Below are 18,966 nucleotides of genomic sequence, written 5' to 3' on the forward strand. Positions count from 1 at the left end.
CTACTGTACTGTGTCCGCAGTCTCTGGTCATCTACTGTACTGTGTCCGCAGTCTCTGGTCATCTACTGTACTGTGTCCGCAGTCTCTGGTCATTTACTGTACTGTGTCTGCAGTCTCTAGTCATCTCCTGTACTGTGTCCTCAGTCTCTGGTTATCTCCTGTACTACGTCTGCAGTCTCTGGTCATCTCCTGTACTATGTCTGCAGTTCATTGGTTTAGAATATTATTTTTGTTTTCCTCCTCTAAAACCTAGGTGTGTCTTATGGAGCGAAAAATACGGTAGTCACATTCAACATCACTTGTTCTGTAGATCAATATATTTCAAAGCTTATCCAAGCCACTTCTTTTGTTCTAAAGAGTATCAGGAACATACCCCAGCATTTTCTATCAATGGATAACTTGGTCTTCCTTATCCAGTCACTATGGAATGTGTCAAGGCAGGCATTGATTGTCCAAAAACAGGATGGGACGGATGGGACGAATGAATGTTGTAAAACCACCCTGTTCTGGTTACATCATCCCATTCTTGGTGTCTGGAGGTCTGTAAGAGGTATTAATAGTTGCTCACAGCGCTGAGCAAACCCTTTGGCGCTATATAAACTCGAAGTAATAATAATAATAATAGTTGGATTTACATCATGCTAACTGATGTTGAATCATTGGTGTAGAGAAGGTAATTGCTGTAGTATGCGACTTGACTGATGAACGAGCTGGAAAATATCTTCAACATTACAGAGCAAGTTCAGGTGAACGTAACCAACAAATTATTATTATTATACAGTATTTATAAAGCGCCAATAGTTCGCTCAGCGCTGTACATTACAAAGGGGGACAGAACATGTGACAGAACAATACCAATACAATGCAAAACATGAGGGGATTGAGGGCCCTGCTCTTTGGAGCTTACAATCTAGGAGGGAGGGGATGGTGGCACAGGAGGAGATAGCTGTGGGGGATGGAGTGGTAGGAAGAGTGGAGGAGGTCGGTCAAGTTAGCAGGGGGTGGGGTAGGCTTCCCTGAAGAGATGGGTTTTCATAATAGATATATCATGGAGTGGATACATGAGAACCTTTACAAACCTTCATGATTGTCTGATAAGGTTCTCATTCCTCCAGGTCTATATCAAGTAGTAGCTGGTGACAATCAACCCAGCTTGTTTTGTAATGTTGAAGAAGTTCCATAGCTTTTCCAAGCCACTTCCCTAGCTCCAAGGAGAACTGCTCAGTACAACTGGAAAAGTGGCTCGGAGAGCCTACCAAATGTCTTCACCATTACAGAACCAAGTGCAGTCGAATGTGACTACTACTAGGTACATTTATGATTGTTCGATATTGGTATGGTCTAGAAAGGTTGTGTACAGAAAAAAAAATGAATGCAACCACCACATCTATGGACTGATAATCTGCAATATATAATTGTGCTCTAAGGTTTGCATACCCTCGGAGAATCTGTAATATATGTACCATTTTTAAAGAAAACATGAGTGAGCAGGCAAAGCACATTTCTTGTAACTGTAGGTCATAACAGAATGGCCCAATAATAAATCAAAACATGGCAACAAGTAAACAAATGAAATGCCCCATGTTCAAAAATCTGCATACCCTAGTTCATATTACTGTGTATTGCCCCCTTTAGCATAAATTACAGCATGCAGTCTTTTGTATTAGTTGTCTCTAAAGTCTTGAATTCTTGCAGTTGGTAGAGCTGCCCATTCATCTTGGCAAAATGCCTCCAGGTCATGCAAAGTGTTTGGTCGTCTTGCATGAACCACATGTTTGAGATCTCCCCAGAGCGGCTCGATAATATTAAGGTCAGGAGACTGAGATGGCCACTCCAGAACCTTCACCTTTTTCTGCTGTTACCACTGGAGGGTCAACTTGGCCTTGTGCTTAGGATCATTGTCATGCTGGAAAGTCCGGGAGTCTCCCATGTGCAGCTTTCGTGCACAAGAATGCAAATTGTCTGCCAGAATTTTCTGATAACATGCCACATTCATCTTGCCATCAATTTTCACAAGATTCCCTGTGCCTTTAGAGCTCACACACTGTCAAAACATCAGTGAGCCGCCACCATGCTTCACAGAGGGGATGGTATTCTTGTTGCTCTAAATATAGCGCCTTTGGTTGTGACCATAAAGCTTTGTTATGGTCTTGTTGCTCCAAATTACAGTGTACCATAAGCTGTGAGGTGTGTCAAACAGAAGCGTATTTACCACAAGGCAAACAAGGCACTTGCCTAGAGTGGCATTTTTCAGGGGGGCAGCAAATCCCCCCCCCCAGAAGAAGGGATGAAAGAAGGGACACGCACGCCATGTGAACCAGGTGGGATTCCAGAGAGGCTGCGGATTGCTTGATGGTGTATGTAGAGCCTGACTCTCGTTCCCAGGGATGTCCGAGGTTTTGAAGATGAGTATCTTTCTATTGCCAGGGGGGGGTTAGTGCAAGACTTTCCTGAGTGGGGGGCAGGGGTGTTGTTGGTCAATGTCAGGGTGGTGTTGGTTGGTGTCCGTGGGGGCAGATGATATTTGTGTTTCCTAGGGCAGCACAAAACCTAAATACACCACTGGTGTCAAGGTGTTGTTGGGCATATTGTAACCGGGATTTTTCGTGGCATTGGCGCATCAAAGGCTTCTTTCTGGCAACTCAACTATGCAGCTCATTTTGGTTCAAGTATCGTTGTATTGAGCTCCTTCAAACAATCAAACAATCTTTTTCCAGAGCAGCCTCTATTTCTCCTGAGGTTCCCTGTGGGGGGTTTTCTTAGTATACCCTACAATTCTTCTGGCAGTTATGGCTGCCACCTTTCTTGGTCTACCTGACCTTGGCGTGGTATCGAAAAATTCCCGAAGGTATCGCTTCTTAATAAGTGATTGAACAGTACTAGAAATGATTTTAACCCCCCCCCCTTAAAAAAAGAAACAATTGCAGATTTTCTAAAAGCAGAGACCCTGGAAAATAAAATGGCAGCAGTTAAAATATAACAGATGAAGCTGTGTCACATAAAAGGATACCAATCCTTAAAATTGCAAACGCAAAAAATATGGTACCAAAAATTTTCAATAGGTGACCCTTTAAATGCCTTTAGAAGTTATTAGTTTAGAGTTAACCATGAATTATGGCTCTAGACCAGGGGCAGGGGCGGACTGACCAATTGGGAACTCGGGCACTGCCCGAGGGCCCGGGGTCAGAAGGGGGCCCCATGAGATGCCCCTAGTACCTTTCATAGGCTTTTTTGGGTGTGGCTTGAGTGTGGGCAAGGACACAGGGGCCCCATGATCTCCTATTGCCCGGGGGCCCCATGAGTTGTCAGTCCGCCCCTGACCAGGGGTCTCCAAACTTTCTAAACAAGGGGCCAGTTTACTCTCCTTCAGTCTTTAGGGGGGCCAGACTGTGGCCAACAGGAATGCGACATATCCCAACATCAGTGGAAGTAAACAATCACCTATCATTGTGTGACAGTGGGAGGAATTGTGTCTCATTATAGGTATTGTGCCCCTTCATTGGTGTCATTGGGCTCCATTGTTGGTGTCATTGGGGGAACTACTGTATGTCCCATCATCTCATTGGTAGGAATTTGCCTATGTTTATGGCTCTATTGAAAACAATGCAGCTGCATTCAGATACATAATTAACCCCTTGCCCTCCTGGGGGTTCCCCCCTTCCTGACCAGGCCATTTTTTGTGATACGGCCAGGGGAGAATTTACCACAAGGCAAACAAGGCATTTGCCTAGGGCGGCATTTTTCAGGGGGGGCAACAGTATTTTTCTGGGGGCAGTGCTGCCCCCCAAAAGAAGGAATGGAAGAAGGAACACACGGAGCATGGGGAGCAGGGGGGATCTGAGAGAGGCTGCAGGCTGCTTGATGGTGTATGCCAGGGGTAGGAAACCTGCGGCTCTCTAGCTGTTATGGAACTACATTTCCCATGAGGCATTGCAAAGATTACAAAACTGACAGTTACAGCTATGACTTGCAGAGGCATGATGGAACTTGTAGTCCTGCCGCTCTCAAGTTGCCTACCCCTGGTGTATGCGGAGCCTGACTCTTGTTCCTGGGGATGTCTGGAGCTGTGAAGGTATCTTCTCTCTCGCTGGGGTGGTGGGGGGGTTATCGGTGTATGGAGGGTGGTGGTAGTGGAGGGCTCTCTTGGGTGTGGTGGTGCTGGGGCGTTGTTGGTCAATTTCAGGCTCTCTTCATGGGGGAGGGGGGTGTTGGTCGGTGTCAGGGTTTCTCCGCGGGGGGGAAGCCGATTTTTGTGTTGCCTAGGGCAGCATGAAACCTAAATACACCACTGGATAGGGCGCTGCGTCACTTTAACTGACAATAGCGCGATCATGCAACGCTGCACCCAAATTAAATGTAGGTCCTTTTTTCCACGAATTGAGCTTTCTTTTGGTGGTATTTGATCGCATCTGCAGATTAATTTTTTGCGCTATAAACAAAAAAGACAGACAATTTTGAAAAAAAAAAAAACAATATATTTTTGACTTTTTGCTATAAATGTCCAGTAAAAAAAGTTAACCCCTTCACGCCAGCGCCTCCCGGCCCTTTAAGGGTTTCAGAAGTCGGGAGGCGGGGTTTAGGGATCATGTGACTGCCGTGACGCGTTGTCCCAGCGGTCACATGATCTGGAAAGGTCCCGATCGAAAGAGAAGACCGGGACCTTTCTGTGAGTACCGGACATGTGTACTGGGAGCGCACAGGGCGCGCGCTCTCAGCACATATGTTTTTTTTATAATTGAACACAAATGTGCGGCCGCTCAGCATCTAGGCGCAGACCCCGGGAGGCCGCACATTTGTGAAGAGGTTAAAAATCAGATTTCTTCAGAAATTTAGGCCAAAATGTATCCTGCTCCATGTCTTTGCTAAAATAAAATCCCAATACGTGTAAATTAATTGGTTTACGTGAAGGTTATAGCATTTACAAATGGCGGTATAGATACTGGAATTTTTTTTTGTAATACTAGTAATGACAGCGATCAGCGACTTATAGCGGGACTGCGGCGGGCATTCTGACACTGGGGGGGAACTGACTTGGTCTCATTGACATCCCCAGTGACACCAATACAGTGATCAGTGCTAATAAAAAGCACTGATACTGTACTAATGGCACTGGGCAGGAAGGGGTTAACATCTGGGCCGATCAAAGGGTTAACTGTGTGCTGGGAGTGTTTTACTGTGTAAGCATGCTGCTGTGCAGAGCAATACAAAGCAGCATGCTGGTGCTGACAGGGCAGAGATCTGTATTGTTTACATACAGACCTCTCCCCCGTCAGTGTTCCTCGGCGATCGCCGGCGGGGTATCTCTGGGGTTCCCGGTGATTGACAGCTGTAGCCGCCCATGGTGACGCGGGTAGGGGGCGCGCGCACCCCATAAATACAAAATCAGGTATATACGTGATTTTGCGCGGCCCTGCCACTTAGTAGCAGTAGTTCTGCTATGGGGAAGTCAGGAAGTGGTAAACAAATCACTTGTATGTGCGTTTTTTTTATGACCGTGTGAATGAGGCCTTACTCTCCCACAACGCGTTGAAAACCCCACAAGGAGAAGGCAGTTGCTATGGGTAACAAAGACAGTTGTCCCTCCAGACATTTCTAAGGCTCTTGTTCTCTGGAGAGGCCTCTGCTGACTTCTCCGCACAGAAGGGAATGGAGATGAACATGAAAATATTTATGTGGCAGGTTTACAGAACTTCAGCGTCTTGTTGACTCATTAGAGATTTGTGGCCTGCCAGAGGGGGCCCAGGCAGCCATCCCCGGGGCCCGCACCTCGCGGACAGGGAACATCTCAGCACACAGAACCGTGTCTGTCACTTCTCCGTGTTTATACTCAATCCTCCATTTTGTAAACGCAGCCCCGGAGCTTGGCTCCGGAATCGACCCCCTCCCTCAGACGGATCTCGCACATGAAAGCCAGAGCCGTTCCGAACCGCCGGGGGACAGCCAGTGTCAGTTTATAAAGGCTGTGTGTGAAAAGATAAACTTTAAACACTCGGAGGGCAAAGTTCAGGATTTTCTGCCTCACAAAACCACAAGCCGCTTTTATATGATGAGGGACGCAACATGAGGGGCGCTCTAAGATATCATGGGGGGGGGGGGGCAGGGAGTTCATTATTACCATAAATATTAGGTAATGAGAGAACCTACATGAGGGGTGCTCCAAGATGCCAGGATGGTGGGAGGGAAAATGATTAAATATTACCATAAATATTAGATAATGAGAAGACCCAACATGAGGGGTGCTCCAAGACGCCATGACAGTGGGAGGGAAGAGGATGAATTATTACCATAAATATTAGATAATGAGAAGACCCAACATGAGGGGTGCTCCAAGACGCCATGATGGTGAGAGGGAAGAAGATGAATTATTACCATAAATATTATATAATGAGAGACTCAACATGAGGGGTGCTCCAAGACGCCATGATGGTGGGAGGGAAGAGGATTATTACCATAAATATTAGGTAATGAGAAGACCCAACATGAGGGGTGCTTAAAGATGCCATGACGGCGGGAGGGAATATGAGGGGTGCTTAAAGATGCCATGACGGCGGGAGGGAAGAGGATTAATTATTACCATAAGTATTAGGTAATGAGAAACCCAACATGAGGGGTGCTCCAAGACGCCATGACGGTGGAAGGGAAGAGGATTATTACCATAAATATTAGGTAATGAGAGACTCAACATGAGGGGTGCTCCATGACGCCATGATGGTTGGAGGGAAGAGGATGAATTATTACCATAAATATTAGGTAATGAGAGACTCAACATAAGGGGTGCTCCAAGACGCCATGACGATGGGAGGGAAGAGGATGAATTATTACTATAAATATTAGGTAATTAGAAAAGCAACATGAGGGGTGCTCCAAGACTCCATGATAGCGGGAGGGAAGAGGTTTATTACCATAAATGTTAGGTAATGAGAGACCCAACATGAGGGGTGCTCCATGACGACGGTAGGGAAGAGGATTAATTATTACCTAAATATTGGATAATGAGAGACTCAAACTAAGGGGTACTCCAAGACGCCATGATGGCGGGAGGGAAGAGGATTATTACCATAAATATTAGGTAATGAGAAAAGCAACATGAGGGGCGCTCCAAGACGCCATGATAGCGGGAGGTTAGAGGTTTATTACCATAAATGTTAGGTAATGAGAGACCCAACATGAGGGGTGCTCCATGACACCATGACGACGGTAGGGAAGAGGATTAATTATTACCTAAATATTGGATAATGAGAGACTCAAACTAAGGGGTACTCCAAGACGCCATGATGGCGGGAGGGAAGAGGATTATTACCATAAATATTAGGTAATGAGACCCAACATCAGGGGTGCTCCAAGACACCATGACAGTGTTAGGCCAGAGGATTAATTACTACCATAAATATCAGGTAATGAGAGACCCAACATGAGGGGTGCTCCAAGACGCCACGACAGCGTGAGGGCAGTGGTTTAATTATTACCATAAATATTCGGTAATGAGAGACCCAACATAAGGGGTGCTTCAAGAAACTATGACGCCCCCCCCCCCGGGCAGAGGATTTATTATTACCATAAATATTGGGTGATGAGAGATGCAGCATGAGGGATGCTCCAAGAAGCCAAGATGGCAGGAGGGCAGAGAATTAATTATTACCATAAACTATGGGTAGTGAGAGACCCAACATGAGGGGCGCTCCAAGACTCCATGACAGCGGGAGAGCAAAGGATTATTACTATAAATATTAGGTAATGAGAGACCCAACATGAAGGGTGCTCCAAGACACCATGACGGCGGGAGAGCAAAGGATTATTACTATAAATATTAAGTAATGAGAGACCCAACATGAGGGGTGCTCCAAGACACCATGACAGCAGGAGGGCAGAGGATTAATTACCATAAATATTAGGTAATGAGAGATGCAGCATTAGGGACGCTCCAAGAAGTCAAAATAGCGGGAGGGAAGAAGATGAATTATTACCATAAATATTGGGTAAGGAAAGACGCAACATGAGGGGTGCTCTAAGCAACTATGATGGGAGGGGGGTAGAGGATTAATTATTACCATAAATATTAAGTAATGAGAGACCCAATATGAGGGGTGCTCAGAGACTTCATGACGGGGGGAGGGCTGGGGATTTATTATTACTATAGATATTCGGTATGAGCGATGCAACATGAGGGGCGGTCCAAGATGCCATGACGGGGGGGAGTGCAGAGGATTAATTATTATCCAATAAATAATGTGTGAAAAAAAAGATGCAACATAAAGGAGTCCCCATGGGAGGGGCACTCCAAGAAGCCATGACAGGGAAAGAAGGGGATTTATTATTAACCATGAATAGTGGGATGATCAGTGATGCAACATGAGGGGCGCTCCAAAACACCAAGATTGGAGAAAAAAGAGGAATAACATTTCCTACATTGGAGTCCCTCGGTCAGTTTTCAGTAAATGTTTAACCACTTAACCCCTTCCTGGTATCTACAGTTGTGCTCAAACGTTTGCACCCCCTGGCAGAAATTGTGAAATTTTGGTATTGATAGTGAAAATATGACGGATCTGCCAAAAAATGCTCTTTTATTGAAGGATGATGATCATATGAAGCCATTTATTATCACAGAGTTGTTTGGCTCCTTTTTAAATCATAATGATAACAGAAATCACCGAATGGCCCGGAGCAGAAGTCTCCGCCCCCGGATCAGAAGTCTCCGCCCCCGGATCAGAAGTCTCCACCCCCGGATCAGAAGTCTCCACCCCCAGATCAGAAGTCTCCACCCCCGGATCAGAAGTCTCCTCCCCCTGGAATGTTCAGCCTTGGTACAGACACACAAGGTGACACACACACGAGTTACAATGCCAATTAGAGGTTAATGTCCCACATCTGTGACTTTTTCAGTTGCAATCAGTGTCAGTGTATAAATAGTCAGTGAGTTTGTTAGCTCTTACGTGGAAGCACTGACTAGGCTAGATACCAGGGACGGACTGACCATTGGGGCACTCGGGCACTGCCCGAGGGCCCAGGGTCATTAGGGGGCCCCATGAGATGCCCCTGGTACCTTTCATAGGCTTTTTTGGGTGTGGTTTGAGTGTGGGCAAGGACACGGGCCCCATGATCCCTATTGCCCAGGGGCCCCGTGAGTTGTCAGTCCAACCCTGCTAGATACTGAGCCATGGGGATCAGAAAAGAACTGTCAAAAGTCCTGCGTAACAAGGTAATGGAACTTTATAAAGATGGAAAAGGACATAAAAAGATGTCCAAAGCCTTGAGTATGCCAATCAGTACTGTTACATCACCTATTAAGAAGTGGAAAGTTTGGGGATCTCTTGATACCAAGCCAAGGTCAGGTAGACCAAGAAAGACTGCAGCCATAACTGACAGAAGAATTGTCCGGGGTTCAAAGAAAATCCCCACAGGCAACCTCAAAGGACAATATAGGCTGCTCTGGAAAAAGATGGTGTGGTTGTTTTTAAGGAGTACAATATGGTGATACTTGAACAAAAATGAGCCGTTTGGTCGAGGTGCCAGGAAGAAGCCTTTACTGCACCAATGCTTTGTTCCCTTTCTATTTTAGTCCTTCCCGTACCCCCGGACATAGATACCAGGAAGGGGTTAAGCAGTTAAACATTTACTGAAAACTGACCTAGTGACTCCAATGCAGGAAATGTCAGAAATTTTGCCAAGGTTTTTGGCAAAGCAAAAAACTGTCAATTTCATTTGTCTCTACTATTGATGACTTTATTTGCTTTGTTTTAAACCTTTCATTATAATCACAGAGGTCACATAATCTGGGGCAGTCCTGACTGCCCTGGGGAATAAATACCGGGAAGCTGTTAAGCTGGTAAAATTGATTAAAAATGGCTTTGCCAGCAAATGTCAGAAATTTTGGCAAAATTTTTGGGCAAAGCAACAAATTGTCAATTTCATTGCTCTCTATTATTGATTACTTTATTTGTTTTGATTTAAAACTTTAATTATATTCACAGTGATCATGTAACCTGGGGCATAAATACGGGAAACAGTTAAGCTGGTAAAAATTGATGAAAAAATGGCTTTGCCATCAAATGTCAGAAATTTTGGCAAAATTTTTGGGCAAAGCAAAAATCTGTCAGTTTCATTCCTCTCTATTATTGATGACTTTATTTGTTTATTTGCACATAATCTGGGGCAGTCCTGACTGCCCTGGGGAATAAATACCGGGAAGCTGTTAAGCTGCTTAAAATTGATTGAAAAATGGTTTTGCCGGCAAATGTCAGAAATTTTGGCAAAATTTTTGGGCAAAGCAACAAATTGTCAATTTCATTGCTCTCTATTATTGATTACTTTATTTGTTTTGATTTAAAACTTTAATTATATTCACAGTGATCATGTAATCTGGGGCAGTCCTGACTGCCCTGGGGTGTAAATACTGGGAAGTAGTTAAGCTGGTAAAAATTGATGAAAACATGGCTTTGCCAACAAATGTCAAAAATTTGGGCAAAATTTTTGGGCAAAGCAACAAATTGTCAATTTTATTCCTCTCTATTATTTCTGACGTTATTTGCTTTGTTTTAAACCTTTCATTATAGTCACAGAGGTCACATAATCTGGGGCAGTCCTTACTGCCCTGGGGCGTAAATACCGGGAAGCTGTTAAGCTGGTTAAAATTGATTGAAAAATGGTTTTGCCAGCAAATATCAGAAATTTTGGCAAAATTTTTGGGCAAAACAACAAATTGTCAATTTCATTCCACTCTATTATTGATGACTTTATTTGTTTTGCTTTAAAACTTTAATTCTATTCACAGTGATCATGTAACCTGGGGCGAAAATACCGGGAAACAGTTAAGCTGGTAAAAATTGATGAAAAAATGGCTTTGCCATCAAATGTCAGACATTTTGGCAAAATTTTTGGGCAAAGAAAAAATCTGTCAGTTTCATTCCTCTCTATTATTGATGACTTTATTTGTTTATCTCCTAGATTGTAAGCTCGAAAGAGCAGGGCCCTCGATCCCCTCATGTTTTGCATTGTATTGGTATTGTTCTGTCACATGTTCTGTCCCCCTTTGTAATGTACAGCGCTGAGCAAACTATTGGCGCTTTATAAATACTGTATAATAATAATAATATTTGCACATAATCTGGGGCAGTCCTGACTGCCCTGGGGCGTAAATACTGGGAAGTAGTTAAGCTGGTAAAAATTGATGAAAACATGGCTTTGCCAGCAAATGTCAGAAATTTTGTCAAAATTTTTGGGCAAAGCAACAAATTGTCAATTTCATTGCTCTCTATTATTGATTATTTTATTTGTTTTGATTTAAAACTTTAATTATATTCACATTGGTCATGTAATCTGGGGCAATCCTGTCTGCCCTGGGGCGTAAATACCGGGAAGCTGTTAAGCTGGTTAAAATTGATTGAAAAATGGTTTTGCCAGCAAATGTCAGACATTTTGGCAAAATTTTTGGGCAAAGCAACAAATTGTCAATTTCATTGCTCTCTATTATTGATTACTTTATTTGTTTTGATTTAAAACTTTAATTATATTCACAGTGATCATGTAACCTGGGGCATAAATACGGGAAACAGTTAAGCTGGTAAAAATTGATGAAAAAATGGCTTTGCCATCAAATGTCAGAAATTTTGGCAAAATTTTTGGGCAAAGCAAAAATCTGTCAGTTTCATTCCTCTCTATTATTGATGACTTTATTTGTTTATTTGCACATAATTTGGGGCAGTCCTTACTGCCCTGGGGCGTAAATACCGGGAAGCTGTTAAGCTGGTTAAAATTGATTGAAAAATGGTTTTGCCAGCAAATGTCAGAAAGTTTGGTAAAATTTTTGGGCAAAGCAACAAATTGTCAATTTCATTGCTCTCTATTATTGATTACTTTGTTTTGATTTAAAACTTTAATTATATTCACAGTGGTCAAGTAATCTGGGGCAGTCCTGACTGCCCTAGGGCGTAAATACCGGGAAGTAGTTAAGCTGGTAAAAACTGATGAAAACATGGCTTTGCCAAGAAATGTCAAAAATTTTGGCAAAATTTTTGGGCAAAGCAATAAATTGTCAATTTTATTCCTCTCTATTATTTCTGACGTTATTTGTTTTGCTTTAACACTTTAATTACAATCACAGAGGTCACATGATCTGGGGAAGTCCTCCCCGTCCCCTGGGTTTAAAGACTGGACAGGGGTTAAGCTGTTAAAAAAATTGATTGAAAATTGACTTTGCCTTCCTCCGTGATTCCAATGCATAAAATTTCAGAAATTTTGCCAAAATTTTCGGCAAAGCAAAAAACTGTCCGTTTTGCTCCTCTCTATTATTGGAGACTTTATTTGCTTAGCTTTAAAACTTGAATTCTATTTGTTTCCTGCTTGGTTCGATGTGATGAAGTTGCCCTTATAAGCTGGAAGCTTTTATTTACTGTTGGGGAGATTCGCCATGATGAGTAGGATTGGCTGGATTTATTATCCGTAATAATCTGTGACGCCCTCCAGGCGCATGGCTTCTTTCGTATTATTGTTATCGTCACGTCCACCCCATCACCTGCCAGTTTTTTAAGTTTTTCTGCCAGAGATTTATGCCGGATGTCTGGTTTTAATGAAGAAATTTGCTAAAAGAAAATGGATCTTTTACAACGTGTTTGTGTTCTTTTATGAACCCCGTGTCACTTTTTTTTACCATGTGCCAAATAGTTTGGATTCTGGCCTGTTCTTATACTGCTAGACAAAACGAACTAAAATGCTGTGATAACATTGTAGCCATGAGAGGCAAGATTCTTAGCACGAGGAACTACAAGTATCAGCATGTCCTGCTAGACTCGCTTATTTAACCAGTCCCTGACCCTCAAGGGGCATACCATCTAAGGTCCCTAACTCACATTCATACATACACATACTAGGGACAATTTAGACAGGAGTCAGTTCACCTACCAGCATGTCTTTGCAGTGTGGGAGGAAACCGGAGTACTCGGAGGAAACCCACGCAGGCACAGGGAGAACATGCAAACTCCAGGCAGGTGGTGCCGTGGTTGGGATTCAAACCAACAACCCGAGTACTGCCAGGCGGAAGTGCTAACCATTTAGCCACGGTGCTGCCCAATATATATATATATGTGATCCTGCACTTACTGGGTGAGAAGCCGATCAGCGTGTGCTGGCCAATGGATAACTTCTGGCACACGCTGATCGGCGAGGAGAGAGACAGAACACAGCTCTGCCTATGCAAACAAGGCGGAGCTGGGTCCTGTCAGTGGTGATGTGCTGGATTTTATTGCCCTGAAAAGCAGGGAATTAAATCCAGCACGTCCCCTAGTAAAAAAAACATGAAAGTGAACACAAAATCACTGGTTAGGCATACAGTTAACCCTTTGATCGCCCTAGATGTTTAACCCCTTCCCTAATCAGTGTCATCAGTACAGTGACATATTTTTAGCACTGATCACTGTGTTAGCGATCCTGCGAGGATCGTTGACTTTCTTTACAACTTACCGTTTCGTGCAGCAGGTCCGGTGTCACCCCGTATAGGCTGCATGCAGACGATCCCCGCAGGATGGATCGGATCTGCGGATTGAGCAGAATGGATCGGAGTCCGATCCATTATGCTCCCCAATCCACAGATCCGATCCATCCTGCGGGGATCGTCGGCTTGCTTTACAACTTACCTTTTTGTGGAGCGGGTCCGTTGTCACCCCGTGCGGTAGGTGTCACCCCGTGTGGCGCGCACCCCTCGCACCTGCCTCGGGATGCCACGGATTCCATCCAAGTATGGTGATATCTATAAGACCAGCAAGGTAGAGTAGAAGGACATAGGCTCAGGAACAAGGTCTGTGTTGGTGTCAGGCAATGAACTGCAAATGATATACAACTTAGGAGAAATTCCCCGATGTGTTCCGATGGATTCTCCCAGTCATCCAAATTCTCTATTGATGGAAATGTAGCAGAATCTGTCCATTCAGATAGAGAGAGAACATAAGTGTGATATCATGTTGTCCCAAGTGGGAGCAAGTAAGTAGCAAACTAAAAGGTATGTCCATACCCAAATATTTGAAATATATTGAATATGGCCAAAATTGGAGCATTTCAAATATATGTCAATATATTTGGGAAGAATATTTTTAAAATATATTTCAAATATATTTTGGCCGTATTCAATATATTTCAAAATATATTTCAAGAAATATATATATATATATATATATATATATATAGAGAGAGAGAGAGAGAGAGAGAGATACACACTGCATGTTAAAATGCATTTTTAAATATATGAAAAATATTTAAAAATATATATTTTTTTTAAATATATTCTTCAGATTTTTTTAACATATAAAAAAGTCATTTTACCATATATTTGTAAATGCATTCCAAAAATGTAGATTTGTATTTTTAAAGACATACAGTATATTTGAAAATGTATTTTTAAAAATATTTTTCATTTATTTTGTAATAAAAACATATTTTAACATGCAGTGTATATATATATATTTATTGAAATATATTTTGAAACATATTGAATACGGCCAAAATTGTAGCATTTCAAATATATGTCAATATATTTTGGGAAGAATATTTTTAAAATATATTTCAAATATATTTTTCTTCCATGTGGGTATGTTCTAAATACTAATACACATTGTGATTTCTGAAAAACAAGGCCGGTGAGACTCCGCTGCATTACTGCGCCAGGACGGGGAACATGGAGGTTTTATCGGAGATGATTACCCATATCGGAGGCAGCAGCATTCAGCAGACCATGAACAAGCAGGCCAAGGTGAGAACCTAACAAAATGCATACAGAAAGGTCCCTCATACAGGACAGTCTCTATTGGGGGCATCTGAGAAGGACAGACTGAAAATGTTACTCACTTGGCAATCATGCTAATGCACTGGATTACATACCTTCTAAGAAAATATTTTGTGAGAGGCTTCTGTTGAATTTGTATGCACTGAAGATGTGAGCATTTTATAAAGCACTAATAATAATAATAAATATACTGATAATAATTTTAAACTTCAGGCATGTGCTGGCAAGAAGCATGCTGGTAGGAGGAGAGAGCAAAGTGACAGAGAGATGAGCTCATCGCTATGCTGCTTCACCTTTCACTCTCCAGTCACAGGCGGGAGGGGGGGGTCCAGGTAGGACAACCAAGTGGGTTGAATGATACTGGCCATCAGACTGAGGGCATCCAGTGGGAGAAAAAGAATGATTTCCATAGTCACCAATCCACTTTTTACATTTGAAAACAAGAGTTGCAGAATGATGAAAAGCCCCGTGTGGCGTAGATTGTCTCCATGTGTCCTAGATTGTCCTCATGTATTATAGATTGTCTCCAAGTGTTGCAGATTGCCCCCAAGTGTTGTAGATTGTCCTCCTCATCATGTATTATAGATTGTCCCCAAGTGTTGTAGATTGTCCTCATGTGTTGTAGATTGTCCTCCTCATCATGTGTTGTAGATTGTCCTCCTCATCATGTGTTATAGATTGTCCCCAAGTGTTGCAGATTGTCCCCAAGTGTTGGAGATTGTCCCCAAGTGTTGCAGATTGTCCTCATGTGTTGTAGATTGTCCTCATGTGTTATAGATTGTCCTCATGTGTTGTAGATTGTTATCATGTGTTATAGATTGTCCTCATGTGTTGTAGATTGTCCTCATGTGTTATAGATTGTCCCCAAGTGTTGCGGATTGTCCTCATCATGTGTTATAGATTGTCCTCATGTGTTGTAGATTGTCCCCAAGTGTTGTAGATTGCCCTCATGTGTTATAGATAGTCACCAAGTGTTGCAGATTGCCCCCAAGTGTTGTAGATTGTCCTCATCATGTGTTATAGATTGTCCCCAAGTGTTGTAGATTGTCCTCATGTGTTGTAGATTGTCCCCAAGTGTTGTAGATTGTCCTCATGTGTTATAGATTTCCCCAAGTGTTGTAGATTGTCCTCATGTGTTATAGATTGTCCCCAAGTGTCGTTGATTGTCCCCAAATATTGTAGATTGTCCTCATGTGTTGTAGATTGTCCCCAAGTGTTGCAGATTGTCTCCATGTGTTATAGATTGTCCCCAAGTGTTGTAGATTGTCCTCATGTGTTGTAGATTGTCCCCAAGTATTGTAGATTGTCCCTATGTGTTGTAGATTGTCTCCATGTGTTATAGATTGTCCCCAAGTGTTGTAGATTGTCCTCATGTATTATAGATTGTCTTCATGTGTCGTAGATTGTCATCATCATGTGTTATAGATTGTCCCCAAGTGTTGTAGATTGTCCTCATGTGTTATAGATTGTCCTCATGTGTTGTAGGTTGTCCTCATGTGTTGTAGATTGTTATCATGTGTAATAGATTGTTATCATGTGTAATAGATTGTCCCCAAGTGTTATAGATTGTCCCCAAGTGTTGTAGATTGTCCTCATGTGTTATAGATTGTCCTCATGTGTTGTAGATTGTCCCCAAGTGTTGTAAACTGTCTCCTTGTGTCGTAGGTTGTCCCCAAGTATTGTAGATTGTCCTCATGTGTTATAGATTATCTCCAGGTGTTGCAGATTGCCCCAAGTGTTGTAGATTGTCCTCATCATGTGTTATAGATTGTCCCCAAGTGTTGTAGATTGTCCTCATGTGCTATAGATTGTCCCCAAGTGTCGTAGATTGTCCCCAAATATTGTAGATTGTCCTCATGTGTTGTAGATTGTCCCCAAGTGTTGCAGATTGTCTCCATGTGTTCTAGAGTGTCCCCAAGTGTTGTAGATTGTCCTCATGTGCTATAGATTGTCCCCAAGTGTCGTAGATTGTCCCCAAATATTGTAGATTGTCCTCATGTGCTGTAGATTGTCCTCCTCATCATGTGTTGTAGATTGTCCTCCTCATCATGTGTTGTAGATTGTCCTCATCATGTGTTATAGATTGTCCCCAAGTGTTGCAGATTGTCCCCAAGTGTTGGAGATTGTCCCCAAGTGTTGCAGATTGTCCCCAAGTGTTGCAGATTGTCCTCATGTGTTGTAGATTGTCCCCAAGTGTTGTAGATTGTCCTCATGTGTTATAGGTTGTCCCCAAGTGTTGTAGATTGTCCTCATGTGTTATAGGTTGTCCCCAAGTGTTGTAGATTGTCCTCATGTGTTATAGATTGTCCTCATGTGTTGTAGATTGTCCCCAAGTGTTGTAGATTGCCCTCATGTGTTATAGATTGTCCCCAAGTGTTGCGGATTGTCCTCATCATGTGTTATAGATTGTCCTCATGTGTTGTAGATTGTCCCCAAGTGTTGTAGATTGCCCTCATGTGTTATAGATAGTCACCAAGTGTTGCAGATTGCCCCCAAGTGTTGTAGATTGTCCTCATCATGTGTTATAGATTGTCCCCAAGTGTTGTAGATTGTCCTCATGTGTTGTAGATTGTCCCCAAGTGTTGTAGATTGTCCTCATGTGTTATAGGTTGTCCCCAAGTGTTGTAGATTGTCCTCATGTGTTATAGGTTGTCCCCAAGTGTTGTAGATTGTCCTCATGTGTTATAGATTGTCCCCAAGTGTCGTTGATTGTCCCCAAATATTGTAGATTGTCCCCAAGTGTTGCAGATTGTCTCCATGTGTTATAGATTGCCCTCATGTGTTATAGATTGTCCCCAAGTGTTGTAGATTGTCCTCATGTGTTGTAGATTGTCCCCAAGTGTTGTAGATTGCCCTCATGTGTTATAGATAGTCACCAAGTGTTGCAGATTGCCCCCAAGTGTTGTAGATTGTCCTCATCATGTGTTATAGATTGTCCCCAAGTGTTGTAGATTGTCCTCATGTGTTGTAGATTGTCCCCAAGTGTTGTAGATTGTCCTCATGTGTTATAGATTTCCCCAAGTGTCGTTGATTGTCCCCAAATATTGTAGATTGTCCTCATGTGTTGTAGATTGTCCCCAAGTGTTGCAGATTGTCTCCATGTGTTATAGATTGTCCCCAAGTGTTGTAGATTGTCCTCATGTGTTGTAGATTGTCCCCAAGTATTGTAGATTGTCCCTATGTGTTGTAGATTGTCTCCATGTGTTGTAGATTGTCCCCAAGTGTTGTAGATTGTCCTCATGTATTATAGATTGTCTTCATGTGTCGTAGATTGTCATCATCATGTGTTATAGATTGTCCCCAAGTGTTGTAGATTGTCCTCATGTGTTATAGATTGTCCTCATGTGTTGTAGGTTGTCCTCATGTGTTGTAGATTGTTATCATGTGTAATAGATTGTTATCATGTGTAATAGATTGTCCCCAAGTGTTGTAGATTGTCCTCATGTGTTATAGATTGTCCTCATGTGTTGTAGGTTGTACTCATGTGTTGTAGATTGTTATCATGTGTAATAGATTGTTATCATGTGTAATAGATTGTCCCCAAGTGTTGTAGATTGTCCCCAAGTGTTGTAGATTGTCCCCAAGTGTTGTAGATTGTCCTCATGTGTTATAGATTGTCCTCATGTGTTGTAGATTGTCCCCAAGTGTTGTAAACTGTCTCCTTGTGTCGTAGGTTGTCCCCAAGTATTGTAGATTCTCCTCATGTGTTATAGATTATCTCCAGGTGTTGCAGATTGCCCCAAGTGTTGTAGATTGTCCTCATCATGTGTTATAGATTGTCCCCAAGTGTTGTAGATTGTCCTCATGTGCTATAGATTGTCCCCAAGTGTCGTAGATTGTCCCCAAATATTGTAGATTGTCCTCATGTGTTGTAGATTGTCCCCAAGTGTTGCAGATTGTCTCCATGTGTTCTAGATTGTCCCCAAGTGTTGTAGATTGTCCTCATGTGTTGTAGATTGTCTCCATGTGTTGTAGATTGTCCCCAAGTATTGTAGATTGTCCCCAAGTATTGTAGATTGTCCCTATGTGTTATAGATTATCTCCAGGTGTTGCAGATTGCCCCCAAGTGTTGTAGATTGTTCGAATCATGTGTTATAGATTGTCCCCAAGTGTTGTAGATTGTCCTCATGTGTTGTAGATTGGCCTCATGTGTTATAGATTGTCCCCAAGTGTTGTAGATTGTCCTCATGTATTATAGA

At 42.6% G+C, this 18,966-nt stretch overlaps 1 protein-coding gene across 1 annotated transcript in view; it reads left to right on the top strand.

The window, feature by feature from the left end:
• Positions 1–18,966, top strand: part of LOC149452295 (uncharacterized) — a 192,827-nt gene that overhangs the window by 80,561 nt on the left and 93,300 nt on the right. The window contains exon 15 of the mRNA XM_089689531.1: positions 14,618–14,734. Coding sequence (XP_089545657.1) covers positions 14,618–14,734 — 117 coding nt within the window. The remainder of the gene's footprint in view (positions 1–14,617; positions 14,735–18,966) is intronic.

This window comes from Staurois parvus, unplaced genomic scaffold (genome assembly GCF_062004578.1).
Source record: "Staurois parvus isolate SC_StPar_1 unplaced genomic scaffold, SC_StPar_1.0 ptg000485l, whole genome shotgun sequence".
Taxonomy (NCBI): domain Eukaryota; kingdom Metazoa; phylum Chordata; class Amphibia; order Anura; family Ranidae; genus Staurois; species Staurois parvus.